The sequence below is a fragment of the Bombina bombina genome, chromosome 2 (genome assembly GCF_027579735.1).
Source record: "Bombina bombina isolate aBomBom1 chromosome 2, aBomBom1.pri, whole genome shotgun sequence".
Classification (NCBI taxonomy): domain Eukaryota; kingdom Metazoa; phylum Chordata; class Amphibia; order Anura; family Bombinatoridae; genus Bombina; species Bombina bombina.
The window spans coordinates 726,940,104-726,957,740 of NC_069500.1; the positions used below are offsets into that span (position 1 = coordinate 726,940,104).

A 17,637-nucleotide genomic window follows, 5' to 3' on the forward strand; every position below is an offset into this window, starting at 1 on the left:
CTATTGTGGAACTGCCCTAAATTGAAAAGTTACTGGCAGAAAATATCCTACTGGTTGACCAAGGTTACCAAAATGAGGGTCGAACTTTCTGCACAACATATAATATTCTTAGTATCCACTAATGAGAGACTTAATTCAAACACCCTTATCTCCACAGTTATCACACTGGCAAAGCAGCACATCCTGGCAGGTTGGGCCAGCAATAAGTCCCCTCCATTCCAAAAACTAATCAGGAACATACATACTCAGATGTTAGTTGAGCAAGCAGATACAAAGGGAGACCCTGAGAAAAGAATTAAACGTTTTCTCCATAAATGGGAAACATATCTACGGTATTTGCCAGATGCAGTTACAGAAAGGGTTATCTTCCCATTTCGGAATAGTTTATATATCCTAAATGAAAATCTGAAGGGTAATTGGTGCTTCCAAAACAGAGAACCCTAGACCAGCAATACCTGTGTGTGAATGCTCTGCTGAATGAACTTCTATCTATCCTAAGATGTTTCCGATGCTGGCCTGTGGGGGGCGATCTGGACGCACTCTGGGTAAGTTAAGTTAAATTAAATAGTTTTATTGGTTTCTTTTGTTGTCCTTTTTCTCTGTGTTCTTTCCTGTCCATTTTTTTTTTTTTCTCCAACATTGGTGTGTCCGGTCCACGGTGTCATCCATTACTTGTGGGATATTCTCCTCCCCCACAGGGAAAGGCAAGGAGAGCACACAGCAAGAGCTGTCCATATAGTCCCTCCCAGGCTCCGCCCCCCAGTCATTCTCCTTGCCGCTCTGAACAAGTAGCATCTCCTCGGGGATGGTGAGGAGTTTGTGGTGTTTAGTTGTAGTTTTTTATTCTTCTATCAAGAGTTTGTTATTTTAAAATAGTGCTGGTATGTACTATTTACTCTGAAACAGGAAGAGATGAAGATTTCTGTTTGTGAGAGGATTATGATTTTAGCAGCAGTTACTAAAATCGTTTGCTGTTTCCACATAGGACTGTTGAGATGAGATAACTTCAGTTGGGGGAAACAGTTAGCAGGATCTTCTGCTCAAGGTATGACTAGCCATATTTCTAACAAGACCATGTAATGCTGGAAGGCTGTCATTTTCCCCTCATGGGGATCGGTAAGCCATTTTCTTAGTCTCAAACAGAATAAAGGGCTTATTATGGGCTATAAACTGGTAGACACTTTTAGGGGCTAAATCGATTGCTTTATTTAAGTATTATATGCAGTTTGAAGTTGTATTTCACACTTTTATAACATTGGGGAACGTTTTTAGCACCAGGCACTTGTTAAGACACCTTCCCAGTCAGGAAGGGCCTTTCTCTGTAGTAGGCAGAGCCTCATTTTCGCGCCATTACTGTGCAGTTAATTTTGAGTTCAGTACATGCAGCTGCATGTGTGAGGGTCTGGAATCCACTAAAAACGTTCCTAGAAGGCTTCATTTGGTATCATATACCCCCCTGGGATTGGTGAAGTTGCAGCAAAGGCTGTGGCTGGGACTGTAAGGGGGTTAAAATTAAAAACGGCTCCGGTTTCCACATTTTAAGGGTTAACAGCTTGAAAATTGGGGTGCAATACTTTGAATGTATTAAGACACTGTGGTGAAAATTTGGTAAAGATTGGATAATTCCTTCATAGTTTTTCACATATTCAGTAATAAATTGTGCCCTGTTTAACATTTAAAGAGACAGTAACGGTTTTGTTTTAAAATGGTTTTTGTGCTTTATTAACCAGTTTAAGCCTGTTTAACATGTCTGTACCTTCAGATAGATCATGTTCTGTATGTATGGAGGCCAAGGTGGTTCCCCCTTCAAATGTATGTGATAATTGTGCCATTGCGTCCAAACAAAGTAAGGACAGAACTGTCACAAATTGTAAAGTTGCCCAGGATGATTCCTCAGATGAAGGAAGTAGACATAGTTCTACATCATCTCCTTCTGTGTCTATACCAGTTATGCCCGCGCAGGCGACCCCTAGTACTTCTAGCGCGCCAATGCTTGTTACTATGCAGTAATTGACGGCAGTAATGGATAACTCCATAGCTAATATTTTATCCAAAATGCCAGCATTTCAGAGAAAGCACGATTGCTCTGTTTTAAACACTGTAGAGCAGGAGGGCGCTGATGATAATTTTTCTGTCATACCCTCACACCAATCTGAAGTAGCAGTGAGGGAGGGTTTGTCAGATGGGGAAATTTCTGATACAGGAAGAATTTCTCAGCAGGCAGAACCTGATGTTGTGACATTTAAATTTAAATTAGAGCATCTCCGCGCATTACTTAAGGAGGTGCTATCTACTCTGGATGATTGTGACAATCTGGTCAACCCAGAAAAATTGTGCAAGATGGACAGTTCCTTGAGGTCCTGGTGCACCCTGATGCTTTTCCGATACCTAAACGGGTGGCGGACATAGTGAATAAGGAGTGGGAGAAGCCAGGCATACCTTTTGTCCCTCCTCCTATATTTAAGAAATTGTTCCCTATGGTCGACCCCAGGAAGGACACATGGCAAACAGTCCCTAAGGTCTAGGGGGAGTTTTCTACTCTAGCCAAGCGCACGACCATTCCTATTGAGGAAAATTGTGCTTTCAAAGATCCTATGGATAAAAAATTGGAGGGTTTGCTTAAAAAGATTTTTGTACAGCAAGGTTACCTCCTTCAACCTATTTCGTGCATTATTCCTGTCACTACAGCGGCGTGGTTCTGGTTCGAGGAACTGGAAAAGTCGCTCAGTAGGGAGACTCCGTATGAGAAAGTCATGGACAGAATTTACGCACTTAAGTTAGCTAATTCCTTTATTTTAGACGCCGCTTTGCAGTTAGCGAGGTTAGCGGCAAAAAATTCAGGGTTTACAATTGTAGCGCGCAGAGCGCTCTGGCTAAAGTCTTGGTCGGCGGATGTATCTTCCAAGACAAAATTGCTTAATACCCCTTTCAAAGGTAAGACCCCTTTTGGGCCAGAATTGAAAGAGATTATTTCAGTCATCACTGGGGGAAAGGGCCATGCCCTCCCACAAGATAAACCTTTCAAGGCTAAGAATAAGTCCAATTTTCGTTCCTTTCGCAATTTCAGGAACGGACCGGCTTCCAACTCGGCAGCCTCTAGACAAGAGGGTAACGCTTCCCAGACTAAACCAGCTTGGAAATCAATGCAAGGCTGGAACAAGGGTAAACAGGCCAAGAAACCTGCTGCTGCTACCAAGACAGCATGAAGAGGTAGCCCCCGATCCGGAACCGGATCTAGTTGGGGGCAGACTCTCTCTCTTTGCTCAGGCTTGGGCAAGAGATGTTCAGGATCCCTGGGCACTAGAAATAGTCTCTCAGGGTTATCTTCTAGAATTCAAGGTTCCACATGTCTCACTTATCTTCAAACCAAGTAAAGAGACAGGCATTCTTGCATTGTGTAGAAGACCTGTTAAAGATGGGAGTGATACTCCCAGTTCCAACTGTGGAACAAGGTCAGGGGTTTTACTCAAATCTGTTTGTAGTTCCCAAAAAAGAGGGAACTTTCAGACCAATTCTGGATTTAAAAATTCTAAACAAATTTCTCAGAGTGCCATCGTTCAAAATGGAAACTATTCGAACGATTTTACCTACAATCCAGGAGGGTCAATTTATGACTACCGTGGATCTAAAGGATGCGTATCTGCATATTCCTATCCACAAAGATCATCATCAGTTCCTAAGGTTCGCCTTTCTGGACAAACATTACCTATTGTGGCTCTCCCATTCGGACTAGCCACTGCTCCAAGGATTTTCACAAAGGTGCTCGGGTCCCTTCTAGCGGTTCTAAGACCCAGGGGCATTGCAGTGGCACCTTACTTGGACGACATCCTAATTCAAGCATCGTCTCTTTCAAAGACAAAGGCTCACACAGACATTGTTCTAGCCTTTCTCAGATCTCACGGGTGGTAGGTGAACATAGAAAAAAGTTCCCCGTCTCCATCAACAAGAGTCCCTTTCTTGGGAACAATAATAGATTCTTTAGAAATGAAGATTTTCCTGACAGATGTCAGAGAGTCAAAGCTTCTAAACGCTTGTCATGTTCTTCACTCTTTTCTACGGCCTTCCATAGCTCAGTGCATGGAAGTAGTAGGGTTGATGGTTGCAGCAATGGACATAGTTCCTTTTGCGCGAATTCATCTAAGACCATTACAACTGTGCATGCTCAAACAGTGGAATGGGGACTATACAGACTTGTTTCCAGTGATTCAAGTAGATCAGAAGACCAGAGACTCACTCCGTTGGTGGCTGACTCAGGATCACCTGTCCCAGGGAATGAGCTTCCGCAGACCAGAGTGGGTCATTGTCACGACCGACTCCAGTCTATTAGGCTGGGGCGCGGTCTGGGATTCCCTGAAAGCTCAGGGTCTATGGTCTCGGGAAGAGTCTCTTCTCCCGATAAACATCCTGGAACTGAGAGCGATATTCAATGCTCTCCGGGCTTGGCCTCAACTAGCAAAGGCCAGATTCATAAGATTCCAATCAGACAACATGACGACTGTTGCTTACTTCAACCATCAGGGGGGACAAGGAGTTCCCTGGTGATGAGAGAGGTGACCAAGATCATCAAATGGGCGGAGGATCACTCCTACCACCTGTCTGCGATCCACATCCCAGGAGTGGAAAACTGGGAGGCGGATTATCTGAGTCGTCAGACCTTTCATCCGGGGGAGTGGGAACTCCACCCGGAGGTGTTTGCCCAATTATGGGGCATTCCAGACATGGATCTGATGGCGTCTCGTCAGAACTTCAAGGTTCCTTGCTACGGGTCCAGATCCAGGGATCCCAAGGCGACTCTAGTGGATGCATTAGTGGCGCCTTGGACTTTCAACCTAGCTTATGCGTTTCCACCGTTCCTTCTCATTCCCAGGCTGGTAGCCAGGATCAAACAGGAGAAGGCCTCTGTGATTTTGATAGCTCCTGCGTGGCCACGCAGGACTTGGTATGCAGACCTGGTGAATATGTCATCGGCTCCACCATGGAAGCTACCTTTGAGACAGGATCTTCTAGTACAAGGTCCATTCGAACATCCAAATCTAGTTTCTCTCCAGCTGACTGCTTGGAAATTGAACGCTTGATTTTGTCTAAGCGTGGGTTTTCGGATTCTGTGATAGATACTCTGGTACAAGCCAGAAAACCTGTGACTAGAAAGATTACCATAAAATATGGAAAAGATATATCTGTTGGTGTGAATCCAAGGGATTCTCATGGAGTAAGATTAAAATTCCTAGGATCCTTTCCTTTCTCCAAGAAGGTTTGGATAAGGGATTATCAGCGAGTTCTCTAAAAGGACAGATTTCTGCTTTATCTGTCTTGTTACACAAACGACTGGCAGCTGTGCCAGATGTTCAAGCTTTTGGTCAGGCTTTGGTCAGGATCAAGCCTGTTTACAGACCCTTGACTCCTCCCTGGAGTCTAAATTTGGTTCTTTCAGTTCTTCGAGGGGTTCCGTTTGAACCCTTACATTCCATAGATATCAAGTTGTTATCTTGGAAAGTTCTGTTTTTGGTTGCAATTTCTTCTGCTTTCTGAATTATCTGCTCTGCAGTGTAATCCGCCCTATCTGGTGTTCCATTCAGATAAGGTTGTTTTGCGTACTAAACCTGGTTTCCTTCCAAAGGTTGTTTCCAACAAGAATATTAACCAGGAAATAGTTGTGCTTTCTTTGTGTCCGAATCCAGTTTCAAAGAAGGAACGCTTGTTACACAATTTAGATGTAGTCCGTGCTTTAAAGTTCTATTTAGAAGCAACAAAGGATTTCAGACAAACGTCTTCTCTGTTTGTAGTTTATTTTGGCAAGAGGAGAGGTCAAAAAAGCTACCGCTACCTCTCTTTCCTTTTGGCTGAAAAGCATCATACGATTGGCTTACGAGACTGCCGGACGGCAGCCTCCTGAACGAATCACAGCTCACTCTACTAGGGCTGTGGCTTCCACATGGGCCTTCAAGAACGAGGCTTCTGTTGATCAGATATGTAAGGCAGCGACCTGGTCTTCTCTGCACACTTTGTCCAAATTCTACAAATTTGATACTTTTGCTTCTTCGGAGGCTATTTTTGGGAGAAAGGTTTTGCAAGCCGTGGTGCCTTCTGTTTAGGTAACCTGATTTGCTCCCTCCCTTCATCCGTGTCCTAAAGCTTTGGTATTGGTTCCCACAAGTAATGGATGACACCGTGGACCGGACACACCAATGTTGGAGAAAACAGAATTTATGCTTGCCTGATAAATTACTTTCTCCAACGGTGTGTCCGGTCCACGGTCCGCCCTGGTTTTTTAATCAGGTTTGAAGAATTTCTTTCTCTATACACTACAGTCACCACGGCACACTATAGTTTCTCCTTTTTTTCTCCTAACCGTCGGTCGAATGACTGGGGGGGCGGAGCCTGGGAGGGACTATATGGACAGCTCTTTCTGTGTGCTCTCCTTGCCTTTCCCTGTGGGGGAGGAGAATATCCCACAAGTAATGGATGACACCGTGGACCGGACACACCGTTGGAGAAAGTAATTTATCAGGCAAGCATAAATTCTGTTTTTTCTCCTCCTTCCTTCTATAAATGTTGTAAAAAAAGAGATCCAGGCCACTTCATAAAGAACATTTCAACCAAAAGCTGACAGAACTCAGGGTCATGGTATCTTATTATAATACAGCTTGGGAAGTATTACTGCTGATAAATTTGCATTTTGTGTTTAAATACTGTGAACTACTGTATTCCCGGATATCTATTGCCAGCCTTATTGCTGCTGTAACTCACCACTAAGTAACTGCGTTACTTGAGATAACTGTATTGTAAGTGAAATGGATCTTTATATTATAAATAAAGTTATTAAAAAAAAAAAAAAACCCATATATTTAGATGTATATAGTGATAAAGTTAGTATAACAGTAAAAAACACATATATTTGCAGTTTTAAGCCAATTAGGGGCTGGTATGTAGCAGATTTAGCCTCAATACGTCGGCATGGTGCATTTCCAGCTCAGAGAATAATAAAATCCACCACATTTCAGTGTTTTCTTCCGCTTTCAGAAAATCAGGATTAAAAACTCAGCAGCAGAGGTGGAAACATCATGTGATATTGTGAGGGGTAGATTTAGGCTTTCACTTACCATGTGGACAACACCAGTTACACCAACAACTTCAAGCAGCCCGTCATCAATTCTCGGTTTGCCATATCGATTATCATTATCAGAGCCCCATAGATCAGCTCCTGAACCCCAACTAGAAAACATAAGAGTTGGTTTTACTCAGCATGTGAGAACATGAAAGTGCATTATGGATATTCTGATTAAAACAGGGAGGTATTGCACTCAATAACAGGCAGACAGTATTGAAGGGATACTAAATCAATTTTTTTTCTTGCATGATTCAGATAGAGCATGCAATTTTAACCTTTCTGTAGCCACCAATCAGCAAGTACTACCCAGGGTTCTGAACCAAAAACGGGTTAGCTCCTAAGCTTACATTTCTGCTTTTTCAAATAAAGATCACAAGATAACGAAGAAAAATTAATAATAGGAGAAAATTAGAAAGTTGCTTAAAACCGCAGGCTCTACCTGAATCATGAAAGAAAAAAATTGTGTTTAGTTTCCCTTTAAGCATTTGAAACAGCAAAAATGAAATAGATGAAATGTTTTTCCTTGAAAGCCAAATGCATTTAAATTAAACCTAGAAGAAAATGCTATTAAAAAAAATAAATAAATGAACATTTCTCTTGTAAGGTGTATCCAGTCCACGGATCATCCATTACTTGTGGGATATTCTACTTCCCAACAGGAAGCTGCAAGAGGATCACCAACAGCAGAGCTGTCTATATAGCTCCTCCCCTACTTTTTGTGGAAGAGGAAACTATTTTATTTAGCACTTACATTAAAAACATAATTTATGTAAGAACTTACCTGATAAATTCATTTCTTTCATATTAGCAAGAGTCCATGAGCTAGTGACGTATGGGATATACATTCCTACCAGGAGCGGCAAAGTTTCCCAAACCTCAAAATGCCTATAAATACACCCCTCACCACACCCACAATTCAGTTTAACGAATAGCCAAGAAGTGGGGTGATAAAAAAGTGCGAAAGCATATAAAATAAGGTATTGGAATAATTGTGCTTTATACAAAATCATAACCACCACAAAAAAAGGGCGGGCCTCATGGACTCTTGCTAATATGAAAGAAAAGAATTTATCAGGTAAGTTCTTACATAAATTATGTTTTCTTTCATGTAATTAGCAAGAGTCCATGAGCTAGTGACGTATGGGATAATGATTACCCAAGATGTGGATCTTTCCACACAAGAGTCACTAGAGAGGGAGGGATAAAATAAAGACAGCCAATTCCTGCTGAAAATAATCCACACCCAAAATAAAGTTTAATGAAAAACATAAGCAGAAGATTCAAACTGAAACCGCTGCCTGAAGTACTTTTCTACCAAAAACTGCTTCAGAAGAAGAAAATACATCAAAATGGTAGAATTTGGTAAAAGTATGCAAAGAGGACCAAGTTGCCGCTTTGCAAATCTGATCAACCGAAGCTTCATTCCTAAACGCCCAGGAAGTAGAAACTGACCTAGTAGAATGAGCTGTAATCCTCTGAGGCGGAGTTTTACCCGACTCAACATAGGCAAGATGAATTAAAGATTTCAACCAAGATGCCAAAGAAACGGCAGAAGCTTTCTGACCTTATCTAGAACCGGAAAAGATAACAAATAGACTAGAAGTCTTTCGGAAAGACTTAGTAGCTTCAACATAATATTTCAAAGCTCTAACAACATCCAAAGAATGCAACGATTTCTCCTTAGAATTCTTAGGATTAGGACATAATGAAGGAACCACAATTTCTCTACTAATGTTGTTGGAATTCACAACTTTAGGTAAAAATTCAAAAGAAGTTCGCAACACCGCCTTATCCTGATGAAAAATCAGAAAAGGAGACTCACAAGAAAGAGCAGATAATTCAGAAACTCTTCTGGCAGAAGAGATGGCCAAAAGGAACAAAACTTTCCAAGAAAGCAATTTAATGTCCAATGAATGCATAGGCTCAAACGGAGGAGCTTGAAGAGCTCCCAGAACCAAATTCAAACTCCAAGGAGGAGAAATTGACTTAATGACAGGTTTTATACGAACCAAAGCTTGTACAAAACAACGAATATCAGGAAGAATAGCAATCTTTCTGTGAAAAAGAACAGAAAGAGCAGAGATTTGTCCTTTCAAGGAACTTGCGGACAAACCGTTATCTAAACCATCCTGAAGAAACTGTAAAATTCTCGGTATTCTAAAAGAATGCCAAGAAAAATGATGAGAAAGACACCAAGAAATATAAGTCTTCCAGACTCTATAATATATCTCCCTAGATACAGATTTACGAACCTGTAACATAGTATTAATCACAGAGTAAGAGAAACCTCTTTGACCAAGAATCAAGCGTTCAATCTCCATACCTTTAAATTTAAGGATTTCAGATCCTGATGGAAAAAAAGGACCTTGTGACAGAAGGTCTGGTCTTAACGGAAGAGTCCACGGTTGGCAAGAGGCCATCCGGACAAGATCCGCATACCAAAACCTGTGAGGCCATGCCGGAGCTACCAGCAGAACAAACGAGCATTCCTTCAGAATCTTGGAGATTACTCTTGGAAGAAGAACTAGAGGCGGAAAGATATAGGAAGGATGATACTTCCAAGGAAGTGATAATGCATCCACTGCCTCCGCCTGAGGATCCCGGGATCTGGACAGATATCTGGGAAGTTTCTTGTTTAGATGAGACGCCATCAGATCTATTTCTGGAAGTTCCCACATTTGAACAATCTGAAGAAATACCTCTGGGTGAAGAGACCATTCACCCGGATGCAACGTTTGGCGACTGAGATAATCCGCTTCCCAATTGTCTATACCTGGGATATGAACCGCAGAGATTAGACAGGAGCTGGATTCCGCCCAAACCAAAATTCGAGATACTTCTTTCATAGCCAGAGGACTGTGAGTCCCTCCTTGATGATTGATGTATGCCACAGTTGTGACATTGTCTGTCTGAAAACAAATGAACGATTCTCTCTTCAGAAGAGGCCAAAACTGAAGAGCTCTGAAAATTGCACGGAGTTCCAAAATATTGATCGATAATCTCACCTCCTAAGATTCCCAAACTCCTTTTGCCGTCAGAGATCCCCACACAGCTCCCCAACCTGTGAGACTTGCATCTGTTGAAATTACAGTCCAGGTCGGAAGCACAAAAGAAGCCCCCTGAATTAAACGATGGTGATCTGTCCACCACGTTAGAGAGTGTCGAACAATCGGTTTTAAAGATATTAATTGAGATATCTTTGTGTAATCCTTGCACCATTGATTCAGCATACAGAGCTGGAGAGGTCGCATGTGAAAACGAGCAAAGGGGATCGCGTCCGATGCAGCAGTCATAAGACCTAGAATTTCCATGCATAAGGCTACCGAAGGGAATGATTGTGACTGAAGGTTTCGACAAGCTGAAATCAATTTTAGACGTCTCTTGTCTGTTAAAGACAGAGTCATGGACACTGAATCTATCTGGAAACCCAGAAAGGTTACCCTTGTCTGAGGAATCAATGAACTTTTTGGTAAATTGATCCTCCAACCATGATCTTGAAGAAACAACACAAGTCGATTCGTATGAAATTCTGCTAAATGTAAAGACTGAGCAAGTACCAAGATATCGTCCAAATAAGGAAATACCACAATACCCTGTTCTCTGATTACAGACAGAAGGGCACCGAGAACCTTTGTAAAAATTCTTGGAGCTGTAGCTAGGCCAAACGGCAGAGCCACAAACTGGTAATGCTTGTCCAGAAAAGAGAATCTCAGGAACTGATAATGATCTGGATGAATCGGATATGCATCCTGTAAATCTATTGTGGACATATAATGCCCATGCTGAACAAAAGGCAAGATAGTCCTTACAGTTACCATCTTGAACGTTGGTATCCTTACATAACGATTCAATATTTTTAGATCCAGAACTGGTCTGAAGGAATTCTCCTTCTTTGGTACAATGAATAATAATAATAATAATAAAACCCCATCCCCTGTTCCGGAACTGGAACTGGCATAATTACTCCAGCCAACTCTAGATCTGAAACACAATTCAGAAATGCTTGAGCTTTCACTGGATTTACTGGGACACGGGAAAGAAAAAATCTCTTTGCAGGAGGTCTCATCTTGAAACCAATTCTGTACCCTTCTGAAACAATGTTCTGAATCCAAAGATTGTGAACAGAATTGATCCAAATTTCTTTGAAAAAACGTAACCTGCCCCCTACCAGCTGAGCTGGAATGAGGGCCGCACCTTCATGTGGACTTAGAAGCAGGCTTTGCCTTTCTAGCAGGCTTGGATTTATTCCAGACTGGAGAAGGTTTCCAAACTGAAACTGCTCCTGAGGATGAAGGATCAGGCTTTTGTTCTTTGTTGAAACGAAAGGAACGAAAACGATTATTAGCCCTGTTTTTACCCTTAGATTTTTTATCCTGTGGTAAAAAAGTTCCTTTTCCACCAGTAACAGTTGAAATAATAGAATCCAACTGAGAACCAAATAATTTGTTACCCTGGAAAGAAATGGAAAGTAGAGTTGATTTAGAAGCCATATCAGCATTCCAAGTCTTAAAGGGACACTGTAACCAAAATTTTTCTTCTGTGATTCAGATAGAGCATGAAATTTTAAGCAACTTTCTAATTTACTCCTATAATCAAATTTTCTTCATTCTCTTGGTATCTTTATTTGAAATGCAAGAATGTAAGTTTAGATGCCGGCCCATTTTTGGTGAACAACCTGGGTTGTCCTTGCTGATTGGTGGATAAATTCATCCACCAATAAAAAAGTGCTGTCCAGAGTACTGAAACAAAAAAAAGCTTAGATTGCCTTCTTTTTCAAATAATGATAGCAAGAGAACAAAGAAAAATTGAAAATAGGAGTAAATTAGAAAGTTGCTTAAAATTGCATGCTCTTTCTGAATTACAAAAGAAAAAATTTGGGTTCAGTGTCCCTTTAAGCCATAAAGCTCTTCTAGCTAAAATAGCTAGAGACATAAACCTGACATCAACTCTGATAATATCAAAAATGGCATCACAGATAAAATTATTAGCATGCTGAAGAAGAATAATAATATCATGAGAATCATGATCTGTTACTTGTTGCGCTAAAGTTTCCAACCAAAAAGTGGAAGCTGCAGCAACATCAGCCAATGATATAGCAGGTCTAAGAAGATTACCTGAACACAGATAAGCTTTTCTTAGAAAGGATTCAATTTTCCTATCTAAAGGATCCTTAAACGAAGTACCATCTGACGTAGGAATAGTAGTACGTTTAGCAAGGGTAGAAATAGCCCCATCAACTTTAGGGATTTTGTCCCAAAATTCTAATCTGTCAGACGGCACAGGATATAATTGCTTAAAACGTTTAGGAGTAAATGAATTACCCAATTTATCCCATTCTTTGGAAATTACTGCAGAAATAGCATTAGGAACAGGAAAAACTTCTGGAATAACCACAGGAGATTTAAATACCTTATCTAAACGTTTAGAATTAGTATCAAGAGGACCAGAATCCTCTATTTCTAAAGCAATTAGTACTTCTTTAAGTAAAGAACGAATAAATTCCATTTTAAATAAATATGAAGATTTATCAGCATCAATCTCTGAGACAGAATCCTCTGAACCAGAAGAGTCATCAGAATCAGAATGATGATGTTCATTTAAAAATTCATCTGTAGGGAGAGAAGTTTTAAAAGATTTTTTACGTTTACTAGAAGGAGAAATAACAGACATAGCCTTCTTGATGGATTCAGAAACAAAATCTCTTATGTTATCAGGAACATTCTGCACCTTAGATGTTGAAAGAACTGCAACAGGCAATGGTACTTTACTAAAGGAAATATTATCTGCATTAACAAGTTTGTCATGACAATTAATACAAACAACAGCCGGAGGAATAGCTACCAAAAGTTTACAGCAGATACACACTTATCTTTGGTAGATCCAGCACTAGACAGCGATTTTCCTGTAGTATCTTCTGACTCAGATGCAACGTGAGACATCTTGCAATATGTAAGAGAAAAAACAACATATAAAGCAAAATTGATCAAATTCCTTAAATGACAGTTTCAGGAATGGGAAAAAATGCCAAAGAACAAGCTTCTAGCAACCAGAAGCAATGAAAAATGAGACTTAAATAATGTGGAGACAAAAGCGACGCCCATATTTTTTAGCGGCAAATAAGACGCCCACATTATTTGGCGCCTAAATGCTTTTGGCGCCAAAAATGACGCCACATCCGGAACGCCGACATTTTTGGCGCAAAATAACGTCAAAAAATGACGCAACTTCCGGCGACACGTATGACGCCGGAAACGGAAAAGATTTTTTGCGCCAAAAAAGTCCGCGCCAAGAATGACGCAATAAAATGAAGCATTTTCAGCCCCCGCGAGCCTAACAGCCCACAGGGAAAAAAGAGTCAAATTTTTGAAGGTAAGAAAAAATGAATAATTCAAATGCATTATCCCAAATATGAAACTGACTGTCTGAAAAATAAGGAATGTTGAACATTCTGAGTCAAGGCAAATAAATGTTTGAATACATATATTTAGAACTTTATAAACAAAGTGCCCAACCATAGCTTAGAGTGTCACAGAAAATAAGATTTACTTACCCCAGGACACTCATCTACATGTTTGTAGAAAGCCAAACCAGTACTGAAATGTGAATCAGCAGAGGTAATGGTATATATAAGAGTATATCGTCGATCTGAAAAGGGAGGTAAGAGATGAATCTCTACGACCGATAACAGAGAACCTATGAAATAGACCCCGTAGAAGGAGATCACTGCATTCAAATAGGCAATACTCTCCTCACATCCCTCTGACATTCACTGCACGCTGAGAGGAAAACCGGGCTCCAACCTGCTGCGCAGCGCATATCAACGTAGAATCTAGCACAAACTTACTTCACCACCTCCATCGGAGGCAAAGTTTGTAAAAACTGAATTGTGGGTGTGGTGAGGGGTGTATTTATAGGCATTTTGAGGTTTGGGAAACTTTGCCCCTCCTGGTAGGAATGTATATCCCATACGTCACTAGCTCATGGACTCTTGCTAATTACATGAAAGAAATAGTTATATTCCTGTGAGAAAGCCTATACTGTTGCACATACATTACAGAAGAAATGCAGCAACAAGAAAAAAATGCACTTGAAATGGGAAAAATTGTTATTCTTTCTTATTCACTGGGTTGTTTAAAGGGTCATGAAACCAATTTTAAAAACATTTCCAATTTACTTCTATTATCAAATTCAATTCAATCTCATGTTATTCTTTGTTGAAAAGTTATCTACATAGGTAGCGTGCATATTTCTGAAGATCTACATGACCGGAAATAGTGCTGCCATATAGTGCTCTTGATAATGTATAACATTGTTGCAAAACTGCTGCCATATAGTACTGCAGACACGTGCACACTCCCGAACTTACCTTACTGCTTTTCAACAAAGGATATCAAGAAAACAAAGAAAAAAATAATAGAAGTACATTGCAAAGTTGTTTAAAAATGGTATGTTTTAGCTGTATCATGAAATATTTTTTTGTCTTTTATGTCCCTTTAAGTAGAAATATTGTCGCTTTCATGCGTGAGCTTAATTACTATCTCTGGACTTAAATTGACCAGATGAAGATATTTTCTTCCTGTATAGAAGCAGCGTGCCATAGCTCACGTCTTACTGATTATATTTACCACAATATCATGGCATTGTATCTTTGAAGATCCCTGCTGGACGGAGCATTTTGCTATTTAAACCTTATAAATAATAGACAGAATTGTTAAATGCAGATGAGCAGTCAAAGCCATAGTCATTTTAGAGGATAGAGTTCTGATGATCATGTACCATATATAAAGGTTCAAAATATACTGATCTTCTGACTGAATAAACAATAAGAGAGAACCAAACAAAAAAAAATTGTAAACACGTGCGCAAAGAAGATAACATTATCAATAATTCTCAGTTTTAGTAGGGGCATTGCAGGTTGGAAACACCACAGTAAAAATATTGTAAAACTATGGTCATCGTTATCACCATGTCCAAAAGGTCTTATCTGCAGTGAAAATGCAACATTACTATATAATAATGAACTTTTAGCAGGGACAAATAAAGGTGTTATAAACATCTATTCTAACATAGCTAACGGGACTATATCTAAGAGAAATGTTGTTCATCTTATAGTAGCCAAGTTATTAAGTCACTAGAGGATGTTAATTCTGGGTAGGTGGAGAAGATACTTGTCTACACTTCTTCTGTTTAGGAGAGACTTTGGTCCATCTTGGGCATTGATCCAATCCCCCAAAAGATACAAACTGTTTGGACTGTTCTTGAAAATGTGAAGAGTTAGAGATCTCCTTAGCGGAAAAAAGAGAGGCATAAACCTTTAGCAAATTTCACCAAATCTTGAGGACCTCGATATGTAAACGTGGACCCTTCATGAGTAACAATCAAGCTAAATGGTTATCCCCATCAATATTACATATTTTTCTCTTGAAGTTGTTTAGTGATATATATTGGGTTTACTTTTCTCTATTCTAGCTGGAGCTAGTTCTGATTAAATGAGTAGAGAGGAAATCAGCTTGTGTTAAGGAAACATTTTCGCAAGTATGCTGTATTTGTTAAGTTGGAGGATAAGAGGCAGTACAAGCAGATGTAGGCGTTGGGGCCTCTTGAGTTTGAAAGAAGGTACTAACAGAAGTTGGGAGCACAGATTGAGGTTTGATGTGTTTGTATTCAGCTATATATCTTCCAGTATGGTTTTGAAGAAAATCTCTAAAATTGACAAAGGATATCCAATCAAAATATATAAATACTCAGTAGCAATTAACTCCTGGCTTCTGGATAAATTACATTTTATCCAAACAGTCCAATATTAAGCACCTGTAGCATCAGAGGTGAGGTATAGGCATTAAAGAACAGTCGTACATATTTTTGGGAAGCTGTCATCCATCAAATCACAACATTTTTAAATATTATCTAACACATGAAGCTCCAGTAAGAAGAAATTTGTAACGTGATATATAAAAAGCATAAATCCTTGGGGGTAAACATGACAATGTGAACAGTAAAGACGGGCAGCATATAAAATGTGAACAGAAATCCAACAACTGCAGAACTTTCTAGCAAAATATTTTTCAGGGAACAGTCCAGCTTTATATAGAGTCATATGCAAAAATATCACTTGTTGCAGAGAGCAATCACACATAGATAGTGAAGTTACAACCTGCCTATATTGGGAAGAACTTTTCCCTGCAGCTGAGCACACTGTGTTTTAATATATGTCTCAGATATGTGCCTCATATCAACCTAATACTCTAAAATAGAAGTTGCACATAACCTTGAGTGTTGCATTGTTAGGTAAAGTTAAATTATATATTAAACAACTGAAGTGTAGTACAGAATTGATCTCACCACTGCTCCAATCCAAGCGTACAAGCACTCCTAGGCTTTTTTGTGAAGCGCATGTGTGTCCAAGATGGCGGGCGCATCCATGGGAGCAGGCAAGTCAGCACCCCAGAAACACAAGGCTGGTTGAAGCATCCTAGGCAAGCCACTTTGAGACCTCTAGCCCCTTCTGTTAGCTGAGGTATGTTGCCGCTGCACGGAGCTTTCCTAAAGCGCGGACATGTTCTGGAACGGCCTGGCTCTGCCTCCCCAATACTACTTTTATCAACTTGTCTTTGTTTTTTGTATCCTTTGTTGAAAAGCAGTAAGGTAAACTCAGGAGCGTGCACATGTATGCAGCACTATATGCATTAGCAAGAGTATATATATATATATATATATATATATACATATACATACACATATACAAGGTTTATAGGTGGACCCACAGTAGTGATTTCAGAAGAAGCTACACTAATAAACAACAACACAAAGGGGCAAACAAAACCCATGCAGCTAAACAACATAAATAGACTAAAAAAGTATATTTTAGTGAAACTGAATATGATTGTGATACATGAGATACAGAAGTAGTCCAGCAACCTAACACTCATTCTTTAACTCAGGAGCCCATCTCAGTCTTAGACACACCTTGCTCTTCAGTTCCTACACAGTCAAAAAATGAGGTAGGAACACACAAATCCCACACAAAAATAAAAATAAAGTACGTAGAGGGGGAAGAGGAAGAAAGTACAAGCAACACAAGGTATCCTCAGAGCAAACAAGTCTCATACAAGACTGCGCATCAATGAATAATGTGGTAAACCTATCATCTATACAACTTTACAATTTTGAAATATCCTGGATACTACAGTGATAACAATCTTAACCCCCAAGAAATAAAAGCACTACATGATCTTAGTTAAGATCACACCATAGTCATCAGAGTCTCCGATAAGGGGGGCAAAGTGGTGCTGTTGAACAGGACTATCTGGCTGAGGCCAGTAGACAGCTCAGTGACACAGATACCTACGAGACCCTCCGTCCTGACCCTACTTGTGCTTATTCTCTGATATTGAACAATATGATTGAGTTAGCTAAAAATAATGGCATTATCACACAAAAAGTAGTAGAAAGCCTCCTTCCTGAACATCCTGTAACTCCAATATTCAATTATTTTCCTAAGTTGCACAAGCATCCTACCCGCCCCCCTG

At 40.1% G+C, this 17,637-nt stretch overlaps 1 protein-coding gene across 1 annotated transcript in view; it reads right to left on the reverse strand.

The window, feature by feature from the left end:
- The window catches only part of DGKQ (diacylglycerol kinase theta), a 539,130-nt gene that overhangs the window by 40,415 nt on the left and 481,078 nt on the right, over window positions 1–17,637 (reverse strand). Inside the window, exon 21 of the mRNA XM_053702740.1 lies at window positions 7,101–7,212. Coding sequence (XP_053558715.1) covers window positions 7,101–7,212 — 112 coding nt within the window. The remainder of the gene's footprint in view (window positions 1–7,100; window positions 7,213–17,637) is intronic.